The sequence below is a fragment of the Stenella coeruleoalba genome (genome assembly GCF_951394435.1).
Source record: "Stenella coeruleoalba genome assembly, chromosome: 14".
NCBI classification, from domain to species: domain Eukaryota; kingdom Metazoa; phylum Chordata; class Mammalia; order Artiodactyla; family Delphinidae; genus Stenella; species Stenella coeruleoalba.
In genome coordinates, this window is record NC_137160.1 from 86,550,380 (window position 1) to 86,563,528 (window position 13,149).

The 13,149-nt window shown below is 50.7% G+C and overlaps 1 protein-coding gene across 3 annotated transcripts in view; it reads left to right on the top strand.

Annotated features, from left to right (window-relative positions):
• GLT1D1 (glycosyltransferase 1 domain containing 1) overlaps positions 1 to 13,149 on the top strand; it is a 100,543-nt gene that overhangs the window by 10,179 nt on the left and 77,215 nt on the right. For 2 of the 3 annotated variants that reach the window (XM_079941950.1, XM_079941952.1), the window contains exon 3: positions 12,715 to 12,863. In XM_079941950.1, the coding sequence (XP_079798076.1) occupies positions 12,715 to 12,863 (149 nt within the window). Of the gene's footprint in view, positions 1 to 1,720; positions 1,991 to 12,714; positions 12,864 to 13,149 lie in introns of those variants that run through there. The other variant, XM_079941951.1, reaches the window with a different exon arrangement.

Genomic DNA, 13,149 nt, shown 5'->3' on the forward strand with positions numbered 1-13,149 from the left:
AGGGACAGAGAGTGTGGGGGGGAGGGGGAGGGCGTGTGTGGAGAACAGTCCCAGATGAGTCACTGGGGGCCTTCATACACGCAGCCATCTGTGAAAGGGGCCTCTGAAGTGGATTGAATGGTAGCCCTGAAAAAGATAATGTCCACATCCTAGTCCACCATTTTATTCAGGGTGGCAAGGTACCCAGCTAACAAACTGTATTTCCCAGCTGCCTTGGGTGGAAGATGTGGTCATGTGCACAGTAAGATAAAGTCACAGAGGCAGTGTGTAATTCCAGGAGGGGCCCTTAAAATGAAATGCACCATTTTGCCCTTCCTTCTTGCTGGCCTGTAATGTGAATGTGATGGGTGGAGCTCTGGCAGTCACATTGCACCTAGAGGCCATCTTAAGAATAAAGGCCAGGGACTTCCCTGGGGACGCAGTGGTTAAGAATCCGCCTGCCAATGCAGGGGACATGGGTTTGAGCCCTGGTCTGGGAAGATCCCACATGCCATGGAGCAAGTAAGCCTGAGCGCCACAACTACTGAGCCTGCGAGCCGCAACTACTGAAGCCCGCGTGCTCTAGAGCCCCTGCTCCGCAACAAGAGAAGCCACCGCAATGAGAAGCCTGCGCACCACAACGAAGGGTAGCCCCCGCTTGCGGCAACTAAAGAAAGCCCAGGCGCAGAAACGAAGACCCAACGCAGCCATAAATAAATAAATAAATAATTTAAATAAATAATAAAGGCCAAACAAGACCATGCTGGAGAAGAAAGAGAGAGGTCTCTGTCCCTGGTGACTATGGAGCCAAGATATAAACTTCAACTTCTAACAGCAGGAATACAGATTGAGCTCACAAAGGAATTGAAATGCACTTACAACCACTGTGGTAAACTGGGGAGCTCAGGGCCCATCTGTTAAGCAAGGAGGCCACCTGACTGAGGGGGCTTAAATGCCCAGGTTCTTCCTTAAACCAAAACCTAAGCTGTAAATGCCTCAAGGTTACAGAATCGAAACCTAAAGACAACCAATCACAAAGAGCCAACTAGACTTTCAGCAGTAGCCAATCAATGATTGCCTTGCTTTGCTTATGCCTTCAGGTATAAAAGCCTCACCGCAGCTCCTGTTTGGGGGCCCTCCTGGCCACTTCCGGCTCTGTGCTACCCAGTTGGAGTAAACTTTTGCTCTAACTAAAACTTTAAATAGCCCTCAGTTTCTCTCAGCACTTCTGAAGGGGCACCTGCGTCTTAGCTCTGTGTACTGTGGGAAAGGTGCCTGCTATCGCCCCATCTCTCATTTTCAAGAGATACCGGAAATCCCTGGTGGTGGCCCCACGGGAGTGGACACTGCTCACCCTGGTCCCCTTGGGAGTCCACCCATGGCCTCTTCTGGTCCCTGTGGCAGGGAATCGGCCATCGCCCCTGGTGCTGACCACCGTGGAAAGGGACCCGCGGACCCCTGGTGCCCATGGCAGCAGCGCGCAGCCACCCTGGTCCCTCTGAGAGAGTGTGTGTGTGTGTGTGTGTGTGTGTGGTGGGGAGCCTGTGGCCAACCCTGGTCCCTGTGGCAGAGGATTGTGGCCACCCACCCCTTGTCTCTGTGCGAAGGGACCCGAAATCACCTCTGGTGACAGTCCCCATGGAAGCAGACCTGCGGCCGCTCCGGGAACCCCTATGGGAGTCCCTTCTGGTTCCCTTGGAGGGGACCCAGGGATCCCCTGCCGCTGGTCCCGTGGGACGGTCCCCGCCCCCAGTCCCCCACCCGCCCCGGACACGCCCCCCCGCCGCCGCCCCGCGCGCCCCTGAGCCCCGGAACTGGCGAGCGCGGGCACAGCCTGGGGAGCGGCGGGCGGGCTGACGGACCCCGGCCGCCCCGGCCCGCGTCCCCGCCCCGCCCCGGGCCCGGCCTTGGCGGGCGGTGGACGGCCGGGCGGCGGCGGCACCATGCGGCTCCTGTTCCTGGCGGTGCTCCGGCGGCACACGGGCAACGCCATCACGGCCCAGCGCGTCCGGTAGGTGCGGCGGCGGCCCGGGTCCCGGCGGGGGCACCGGCCGGGGGTGCGGGGGTCGGCCCGGCCTCCCCGAACCGCGCGCCCAAACGGACCGGCCAGAGGGTGCGGGGCCCGGGGTAGCGCGGGGCGGCGAGGGGCGCGTGTCTGACTCCGGCGCGGGTGCCCGGGACCTGCCCGGCGCTGCGGTCCTAACGCTCCCCCGATGCCGCTCGGCCGCTGACGCCGTGGAAAGGTATCCAGGTGCCCGGCGCCTGGGCGGCCCCGCGAGGCAGGCCTCAGCGCGGCGGAGGCTGCTCGGCGTTCTGCGGGCGCATCTCGGCGCGGCCGTCTTCACGGACGCTCCGTATTGATCGATCGTGAGCGCCCTAGGTTTGGGGAGGCGGCGACGGAATGCGAAGTCGGGGCTTCGGGACACGGCACGTTTGCGGGGACGGGAGAGAAAGAATACAAACACATGGGTATAAATATACAGTGATACCTATAGATCCGTGTACACACACCCGTGAGGGCCGCTTGTGCGCGTGCGCTGTTTTAGGCGGGATGCTCCGGGGAGGCCTCCTTCTTAGAGTGACGTTTGCGCAGCATCCTGGGTGCGACGAGGGTCCCTTGAAGCTGGGGTGGCCTGGCGGGGTGGGGGTGGGAGTAGGGGTGGACCAGGATTTCCAGGCAGAAGGCGCAGCAAAAGTGCAAACCAGTGTTACTGGACCTGCCATCCAAAGTAGCCTTTCCTTGGACTGCCCTGGCGGTCCAATGGTTAAGACTCTAAGCTTCAACTGCAGGAGGCACGGGTTCAATCCCTGGTCGGGGAACTAAGATCCCGCGTGCCTGCGAAGTGTAGCGAAAAAACAAAACAGAAAAACCCACAAAGTAGCCTTCCCTCTTCCCCTCAGCCATTTCCACGTTCCCCATCTCCTTGCTTGGTTCTCTTCTTAACATTTGTTTTTTCCTGCAGTTACCTTGTTTTCTAGGTTTATTCCTTTTTCTCTTCTCCCTGCTGGAAGGTAAGTCCCCAGGGCAGGGAGGGAGCTGATTAGTGCCTGCAGTTTCATAGCAGCTTTTTTTTTTTTTTTTTTTTTTTTACGCAAACTGACTTGCTTCATGAAATTTCTCAATTGACTTCCCCTCTGTGGGCCTTCTTCCTCATCATCCAAATGAGTGATTGCGGCCACACCTCCCCTTTCACGTCCTGTTCTCCTAAAGAGCAGCAGCGACAGGATACATCAGTCTTCGGAAGTTTACGGTTAGGTTTTTCCCATGAGGATTTTCACTGCACAGGTTTATCTTAAGTCAGTGGCACCTGCTATCACTCATTTGGAAGGCAGCTACGGTCACCACTGTTTATTTATTTATTTTTTGGCCGTGTGGCATGCGGGATCTTAATTCCCCCACCAGGGATCGAACCCCTGCCCCCTGCCGTGGAAGTGCAGAGTCTTAACCACTGGAGCGCCAGGGAAGTCCCAGCTGTCACCCATTTGGACATAAACAGCCAGGAGGCACATGGTGGTCTCTGCCCTCACGGAGCACATTCCAGTGGGGGAGAGAGAGACTGCAGGATTAACCAGAAATGAAGGAGGCGACTGGGGCTGTGGCTTCAGAGGAGGACTCTCTGAGGAGGTGACATCCAGGCCAAGACCCCAGTGACAGAAGGAGGCAGCCACTCAAGGATCTGGAAGGATGGATGGACCTGGGACAGAGTAACAGCACGGATACAGGTCCTGGGGTCAGAGCAAGCTTGACAGGCTTGAGAAACAGAAAGAATCCATGCTCTCTGGCCTACGGCAAGGAAAGGAGGTCAGAGAGAGAGGGGCCAGTCCAGCTTAGCCTGCACCCATAGTTTATGCTGTGGAAAGTAGCGAGAACATCCATTATTTAACACTGCACCCCTCACTCGAGCTGTACACCGGAGCCCCAATCTTCCAAAGACTTGCAGCCACCAAAGGGCCCTCAGGGGAGCCAGGCGGGCACTTCCACGGACATTCAGCAGGGTGCAGGGCCCTTTACTTACTTTGTTCTTTGTTTTCCTGGCTGTGCATGACGCAGAATAAAGATTGTTCTTTGTGCTTTGCTCTGTCTTCAGAGCCAGGCTTTGGTCTCCCCTTCACTCAGGAAGGATGGCTGGGGGTGGGGGGGAAGAAAAAAGGAAAAGCGGAAGTTGCTGGAAGACATCTTCTGTCTTGTGAAAGCCTAGGTTCCTTGAGGAGAGGATGCTCGGTCTCCTGAAGGGGAGGGCAGGGAGGTTTCCATGGTGACAGAGTTCCCTGGGAGCCAATTACCAGGAAGCAGTGAGAACCAGAGGAGCTCCTCAAACGTTCTCTGTGGAAGACCCCTGCGACCCTCAAGGGACCCTGGGCAGCAGCGGAGGGAGCCCCCCCCTCAAATGAGTGAGGTCGGGGTCCTCATCAGTCTCGCAGGGGAGGGTGTCTGAGTTAATTAAGAAGAGACTTACAAAAAGAAGAAATGAGTCTGTTCTTGCACACTCAAGCTTGTAGTTGTGAATGAACACCCGATACATAAATAGCGGTGCTGACTTGTGATGGGCACATCCGTACAGGACTGGACGTGTAGGATGCTCTGGGGAACCACCCCAGGCTAGACGTGGGATGGTTCAGGCATCGCAAACTGGTAGAAAGACACAGGCTCTGGAGCAGACCTCCTGCCTTCACAAGGCGGCTTCCCTGCTTAAAATCCCTAAGGTCTAAGCCAGGTTACATAGTTGCAGCTCAGACCTGCCACAGAGGCTTGTTCTCAGGATCAAATACGAGTTAATACATTTTCAGTGTTTTGAACCAGGCCTGGTGCTTAGATGCACTTAACAAACGTGGGCTCTTCGTCAGAACATGAACCCGAGCTGGCGAGGCAGGGAAGGGTTAGTGTTTGGGCAGGTGTCTCGGGCAGAGGGGCGGCAGGTAGGATGTGGGCAAGAGCGGATCCCTTCCCAAACTGAGTTGTGCAAACTTAGCAGTATAGAATGTTCTAGGTCAGTGATTCTCCGTGGGAGCAGAGGCCAAGAGAATGTGCAGAGGAGGAAGGAGTGATTCTGCCCCCCGGGGACATGGAGTAGTACATGGAGACGTTTTTGTTGTCACAACTGGGGGTGACGGGCTCCTGGCATCCAGTGGGTAGAGGCCAGGCGTGCAGCCACACACCCTGCAATGCACAGAACAGCCCCACGGCAAAGACTGAACGAGCTCAAATGTCAGTGGTACCGAGGCTGACAAACCCCGCCCTCGGGGGAGCCTGCAGACGTGGCCGAGAGGCAGGTAGGATGCGCGTCACATAGGACCTGCAGTTTTGTGTCAGGCACGGGATGCAGCCACGAAACGCTATCAGGTTGATATGTCATCGAAGGTGGTCTGGCTGCAGCCTGAAGGGTAGATCAGGATGGTGGCAGAGGAGATGCCTTTTGGAAGTGACATATTTAAGAAGTGAAACGCACAGGGCTTGGCAATCGAATATGGAGAGTGTCGAACGACAGAACGAATACAGTTTAGTAATGACGCTGATGCCCCTTATTCAAGGGAAAACCGTCCTTGGATTGGGGGGCGCCGCGCCTCCCACAGCCTGGCCCTCTTCTGAGGGATGTTGGCTGAGAGCGACTTTTATAGAACCTCAGAAGCAACAACATGGAAACAGGGCCTGACTGGCCGGGCCATCGGGGGTTCCCTTACAAGGCAGCAGGCCCTATTTTTCTAGGGTCAGAGGCCACGCCGGAGATGGGTCAGAGCATCGTGACTGATCCGTATTGTTTCCTTGACCACGAGGCCCGTCCTGTGCACAGACTGACGTACGCTGAGATTTGTGACGTCAGCCGGGCCACGGGGTGGCCTCCACTTTGTGGGTCCTGATCTACAAATTAACTTCATCAGGAGTGAGGGGAAAAAAAAAATCCACAACTTCCTTCATTATAGAGGGAAAATACTGAGAGAAAACCAAGAAAAGCTGGGTATGTTGGGGTCTTTGTAGTAACCTTGGGCCTCTGCCGTCTAGGAGGTTTTTAGAAGGTGTAGGTGATGGGGAAGGCATGTGGGGGGAATATTTGTCTGGGGATTGATAACTAGAGAGGGACCGTTTTATTGTCTATGTGGCACCTTACATATCCTTCGGTACAATCAGTCTGCCCTGGGTCAGGTGACTTTCCCTTCTAACCTAGGGGCTGTTTGCTAGAATTTTTAAAACCCTAATCAGGGCCTACTCTCTGGGGCTGTCTCCTCAGCACTATAAATTTTAGGAACCTGCATCAGAGGTTTTTTTCACCTCTGAACAAAACGGAGCTATGCTTGGGGTATGCGGTTTGCTGGCACTGTTCCATGGGCTCTTGGGTGGACGAGAATCAGGGAGCCTGGCCTGCCCAGCAGCGCTGCTCTCTGCGTCTCCATTTGGTCTGTGTCCCCATGGTGTCACCTGGGTCAGCTAGAAGCCGGGTGCAGCGAGGGGACCCACGGGCCCCCATTCACCTCTAATCCCCAGTTTCCAGAAGAACCAGGCAATCTTGAGGATCCTCTAAATCAGGCGAAGGGGTTCAGATCAGTTGCTAACAGTGAAGGTCGAAGTTTAAATTGCACAAGTCATAGATGTAAAAAAAACAAAAACGAAAGTCACACAGTTGCTTTAGTGACGAGGTAACAGGAGATCAGAGTTTCAAAGTGCGCCTCCTGCTAGGCTGAAATAAATAGCAGAGCTGAGCAGTTGGCCAGAGATCAGCCACCTGCCAGCCCAGAGGTGTTTACTCTCTGACCATTTCCAGGGAGGGCATGCTGACCCCTTGCTCTAAACCGGACTATCAGAGGCTCGCTAGACTCCTGGGCCTCACACCTAGAGTTTGTCTGCAGCACTGCTAAGGGTTTAGGGAAAGGCAGGAAAAGAGATGGAAAAGAAGGGAGTTCCCTGGTGGTCCAGTGGTTAGGACTCTGCACTTTCACTGCCAAGGGCCCAGGTTCAGTCCCTGGTTGGGGAACTAAGATCCCGCAAGCCGCAAGGTACAGCCAAAAAAATTTTAAAATAGAATACGTACATACATACATACATACATACATACAAAATAAGACGAGAGAGCGATGGGAAAGAAGAAAAGGCGAAGGATTGAGGCTTCCGAGGTCCAGAGTAGGGAGTCCTAGAAGTCAGTGCTTGGATGAGCGTCCTGGCGCCCCAGTGAACGCAGCGTCCCCGAGCGACAGCAGCACTTTGTACAGCGGCTGTGACTTGTGTCCTTCCTTCAGCCTTCGTCTGGAAGACGGTGTATAAAAGTATTTTTATTTGAATGGGAAGCACTTTAGATAACAGAAGCAAACAAGACTTTCTGGAAACTCACTGGAAGGGGAAAAAAAAAAAAAGGAAGAAAGACAAACATCGTGGCGTCCAATGCCACCCTGACCCTACTGCCCAGCTGCCTTCTGCTGGTCTAAGTTTGAACTCTGCTGTGAGTGCCAAGCATATGGGAAGGAAAAAAGCCTGAGCCTATTCAAGTTTTCTACTTTTTCTTTAGAAGATGCCAAGGAAATGATGCCGAAAACCTGGCCTCTGTGCCCCAGCGCCAAATCGAATCTCGGAAGCAGAGTTTTGGGTGAAGTAGAAAACAATAGCTTTATTGCTTTGCCAGGCAGAGGGGGCCACAGTGGGCTAATGCCCTCAAAAACTGTGTGTCCCAACCTGGGAGGATTTGGTGAGGAGTTGTTTTGGCCAAGCCATGCGGCAATCGGGATCTTAGTTCCCCAACCAGGGATTGAACCCATGCCGCCTGCAGTGGAAGCGCGGAGTCTTAACCACTGGACCACCAGGGAAGTCCCTGAGGAGTTTTATAGCAATGGGTCAAGGGCGGGGTTGCTGATAAGGATACAGTCCTTTAATCTGGCCTCAGGGGATCTGGTGAGCCTCTGTGGTTCCCGAGGTTATAAAACTGTGACCTCTCTGGAATGAAAACTGCTTTATCAAGTAGTTAACATTTTCTATTTGTTGGGGGTTTTAGTTCTGCAGAAGAGCTCAAAGATATTGTTCTGTGTATCCCTTGGGGTGGAACCAGGACCCTGCCCCAAGGTTTCTTTTTTATAGTTTTATAGTTCTTTTTATAGTTTCTTTTTTTTAATTAATTTTTATTGGAGTGTAGTTGCTTTACAGTGTTGTGTTAGTTTCTGTTATACAGCAATGTGAATCAGTTATATGTATACATATATCCCCTTTTTTTTAGATTTCCTTCCCATTTAGGTCACCACAGTGCATTGAGTAGAGTTCCCTGTGCTATAGAGCGGGTTCTCATTAGTTATCTGTTTTATACACAGTAGTGTATATATGTCAATCCCAGTCTCCTACTTCATCCCATCCCCCTGCTCTATTGTGTCTTAGCTGCTCCCCACTTGTCTCTGCATCCCCTCCCTCCGCTGATTAGCAACTGTTTGAACCTGCCCTTTGGAACTCAGGAAGGTCATGGAGGCTGCAGCGTATTTCCTACAAACGAGATGGGGGACACAGAAAGGCTTCTGAGCCCAGTAGCCCCACAGGGTCCTGCTCAGTTTCAGAAACTGCAGATGTACATTAAGTCAGTGGGAAGAGGCTATTTCCTTTCCTCCCCCTGATGTAATCATTGTCGGTTATTGTTTTCGTTTAGCAAATATTTATTATTGAGCATCTCTAGTGGGCACAGCACTGTGAAGACCCTGGGCGTGGAGGCAGGGAAGGACAGGTGAGCCCTGCAGAAGCCAGCAGCCGTTCAGCCGGAGAATCTTTAGCACATCAGCTCAGTGCTAAGCCCTGTCATTTGAAAGAAGTTTCCAGCCTTCTAGCACGAACATACGATTACACAGATTATTTAATTACAATATGATCAGTGCTAGGAAGAAGTGCTGGGTGGTAAGAGTATGTTCGAAGGACAGACCTAGTTCTGGGCGGGGTGGGGTCTGGGAGGCTCCCCTGAGAAACAGTTTTTTCTTTCTCATACAGTTTCTTTTATTGAGGTATAATTCACATACCATAAAATTCACCCTTTTAAAAGCATCCAATTCAGTGGGTTTTAGTATATTCATAAAGTCACACACCATTGCCACTATCTAATTTCAGAACATTTTCAGCCGTCTCAAAAGGCACCCCAGACCCGTTAGCAGTCACCCCCCCCATGCCCCTTTCCCCAGCTCTGGGCAACCACGAATCTTTCTGTCCCCATGGATTTGCCTGTTCTGGACATCTCCTATATATGGAATCATATGCTATGTGGTCCTTTTTGAGGACTTTACATAATGCATCAGTACTTATTCTTTTATAGCTGAATAATACATTCCGTTGACGGACATATCACATTTTGCTTGTCCATCCATCAGTTGAAGGACATTTGGGTGGTTTCCAATTACTGGCTACTATGAATAGTGCCGCTGTGAACATATGTGTATGAGAAATAACTTTTTAAGCTAGGGTTTCAAACCTGTAGGTTAGCTGGGTGAAGAGGGAGAGAGGCTGGGAACAGCATTCCTGGCCAAGGGACCTGTATGTGCGGATGCCCTGAGGCAGGAAGGGGCTTGTGGAGTTGAGAAGCCGAGGCAGCTGAAGAGCCAGCAGGAGAGAGCAGCTGGCCTGGCCGGCGTGAGCCGAATGGTTGCCACAGTGAAGGTTCTGGATTGAATGCTAGCAGGATTGCAGAGTGAGGGACTGAGGTGGCGACATAGGGAGGGAGAGTAGAGATTCGAAAATGATTTGGAAGGACCTGGGATGATGCAGCAGAGGAGAGACAAGACGGCAGAGATGCTCGTGGGGCTCTGGTGTGTGCTGCCGAGTGAGCAGTGGGCACTTCTCACTGTGTTACTCAACCGAACCTCGGGTCCACGCACCCGATGCACAGCAAAGCCGATCTACTGACACCAGGTCGTGGTGAAGGAAAGTACAGTGTTTATTGTGGGTGCCAAATAAGGAGAATGGGCAGCTCATGCTCCAAAGACCCAAACTCCCCAGTGGTTTTCAGGGAAGGGTTTTTAAAGGCAACATTTGGGATGAGGGCTGCAAGGTGCATGCCTTTCTTTTGATTGGTTGGTGGAGAGGTAACGGAGTGATGTTCTGGGAACCTCAGTCCTCAGGGTCCACATGGTTACGCTCAGTGTGTAGTCACCATCCTCCACCTGGGTGAGGGGTCTTAGTTCTTGCAGAACGACTCAAAGAGATGCATCACATTGTTATCTGTATCACTTCAGGAGGATCTAGGACTCTGTTTTATCACTGAGCTATTGTTTCTTTTTTTTGGAGTATAGTTGATTTACAATGTTGCATTGGTTTCAGGTGTACCACAAAGTGATTCAGTTCTCTACACACACACACACACACACACACACACACACACACACACATACATTCTTTTTCAGATTCTTTTCCATTATAGGTTATTACAAGATATTGAGTATAGTTCCCTGTGCTATACAATAGGTCCTTGTAGGTTATTGATTCTGCAATAGAAGCACTAAGTACGATGTGACTGCCTTGTTCATATAACTGCATCCCAGAGTGATTGTGGTAGCGATGGGCTCGGAGAACAATGGAAACAGTGAGAGAGACGGCTGTGTTAGCAGCAGGGGCTGTCAGATTTCACTGAAGGGAGCTGGCATTGGGGAATGTCGGGACATGGTCATGGGGCTCAGAAGACATGATGTGTTGCGTGTCCTGCAGGTGGAAGGGCTGGACTGGAGCTAAGGGTGTCAAGAGTGGGATGTGCCTGGCTGTGCAGGGGATGCAGGCTATGAAGGGTGTTGTGTGCTAGGCTGGGGTGTTTGGACTTGATCCCAGAGACACATTCAGCCATTAGTTCATTCAGTAAGCAAGACAGATCCAGGCCCCATTCTCATGGAGTTGACAGTTGGGCTGACTACCCCAAGCCATTTGAGGTTTTTTGTTTTTTTTTTTTAATTTTTATTTTGGCTGTGCCATGCAGCATGCAGAATCTTAGTTCCCCAACCAGGGATCAAACCCGCATCCCCTGCAGTGGAAGCACAGAGTCTTAACCACTGGACTGCCAGGGGAGTCCCCATTTGAGGGTTTTAATGAACCTGGTTGGATTGGTTGTATATTCACATGCACCTCAAACAATTTTAAAAGATAAGATAGGGCTTCCCTAGTGGCGCAGTGGTTGAGAATCTGCCTGCTGATGCAGGGGACACGGGTTCGTGCCCCAGTCAGGGAAGATCCCACATGCCGCAGAGCGGCTGGGCCCGTGACCATGGCCACTGAGCCTGCGTGTCTGGAGCCTGTGCTCCACCACGGGAGAGGCCACAACAGTGAGAGGCCCGTGTACTGCAAAAAAAAAAAAAAAAAAAAAAGATAATATATGCACCTGGTCAAAGAATCCAGCCATGCAAGATGGTCTGTGATGAGAAGATAATCTCTCCCCCACCCTGGTCCCCAGTCCTCTTTACACAGAATCATTATTACCTATTTCTTCTGTGTCCTTCTAGAGATGTTCTGTGCACACATACTATGTATGCACAAAGTGTTCTTCACCTTTTGAAGAACACTTCATTAACAGTGTGTCCTCTTTTCATTAACACTGTGCCTTGGAGTTCATTCTAAATGACTGCACAGTGATCTGCCCTCTTTTCATGGCATCAGCCCTGAGTACCTCCTATGCGCCATAATGTGACTGGTCCCCTCCTGACGCACGCTGAGGTCCGTGTTAGTCTTTTTGCTGCTTCGGATGTAGCCTCGGTGCTTACTCTTGGGTGCATGTTTTGCACTCATATCCAAGTGTGTCTTTGGAATCAGTTCTGAGAAGTGGAGTTGTTTGGTCACAGAGTTTGTGCATTTTAAATATATTAGCTGTTTCTGCTTTGCCCACAGAAGAGGTTGTACCAGTTTACCCAGTATAGGAATGTTTATTTCATGAAGCCATAGGCAGACTCTTGTTCTTTACAGATTTTCTACATTAAAAGGATGACTGAAGTTGATCCCCATTTCTCATATTTAAAAGCCCAATTGTAGGGGTTTTTTTTTTTGTTTTTGTTTGTCATGGACTGCAATATTATGGTGATACCTATTTTTCTATTGGGTTGTTAGGGTTTTTTCTTATTGATTTATGAGAGTTCTTTACATATTAAGCAAATTAGCTTCTTTCCTTTTGTAAGTGTTGTACGTAGGTGTGTTTTTTCCCCCCCAGTTTCTCATTTGTCCTTTGATTTTGCCCATGCTATTTCTGCCACTCAGGAAGTTTCTTTTTGGTTTATCGGATTTGTATTTTAGATTTCTGTTGCAAGGAACTGAACCGGGATGAGAAGAAAAGAGACATATTTGAAAGATATTTGGGAGGTAGAATGGAAAGGCCATGGAGTATTTCTTGAAGCTCTGATAATGGGTGACTTTTGAATTCTTGATGAAAAACTGAGTCACAGATGCCTAAACACAAACTTTGAGAAACAGGAGGAAAAAGTGAAATCAAAGAATTAAAGAAGGGGAGGGAGCTTTCTGGTGCAGCACATGTCACTGGAAGTAGCCGTGGGTGCCTCATGTGTCAAGGCTGCCAAGCCTTCCTGAATTGGCCCTTCCTCCGGCTGGCCTCAGTGCCAGTCCCAGTCCTGGCGTCTGAGACTGGTGGATGAATGTATTTTAGGTCGATTGTCTCTAAAGGACAATTCAGAAAATATGTAGTATTAACTTCTGATTTGACTAATCTTTGGATTGGTTTTCAGTTTTAACCACAGCAGCAACTTGTGCCCTTTTAATGCTTTTCTCTCCTGTCTTTTTCTTTCTCTGTGTATTTTTTGATAAAGGGACCATCTAGAAGCTGCGGGTCACGTGTGTATTCTGAAAAATGCCTTGGACTTTGAAAGCCCATCCGAAATCTCCAACTTCATCAAGGCTGAGAGCTTGGAGGCAGCTATGGCTCTTCATCTATATAGAGGGGGTAGACTTCTGCCAGGTAACCCCCCTTCCCCAAAGGTGGAGCCCTAGCAGTCACAAAACCAGAGCGCCTGCGATTTCAACTTAAACATCGATGAAGCAGCTTATCCCTGCTCAGAAATGGAAGGGATACAATCATCTTTTTGCTTTGCTCTTCTAAACGGAGTAGTTTTCTAAAAACGATGTAACTACACCAATTGAGAATGGATGCATATATACTGAAGCTGTTTTTCGGCATGAAGGGTCATTTTTTTTTACAATTTTTAAAAGTAATTTATTTATTTATTTATTTATTTTTGGCTATA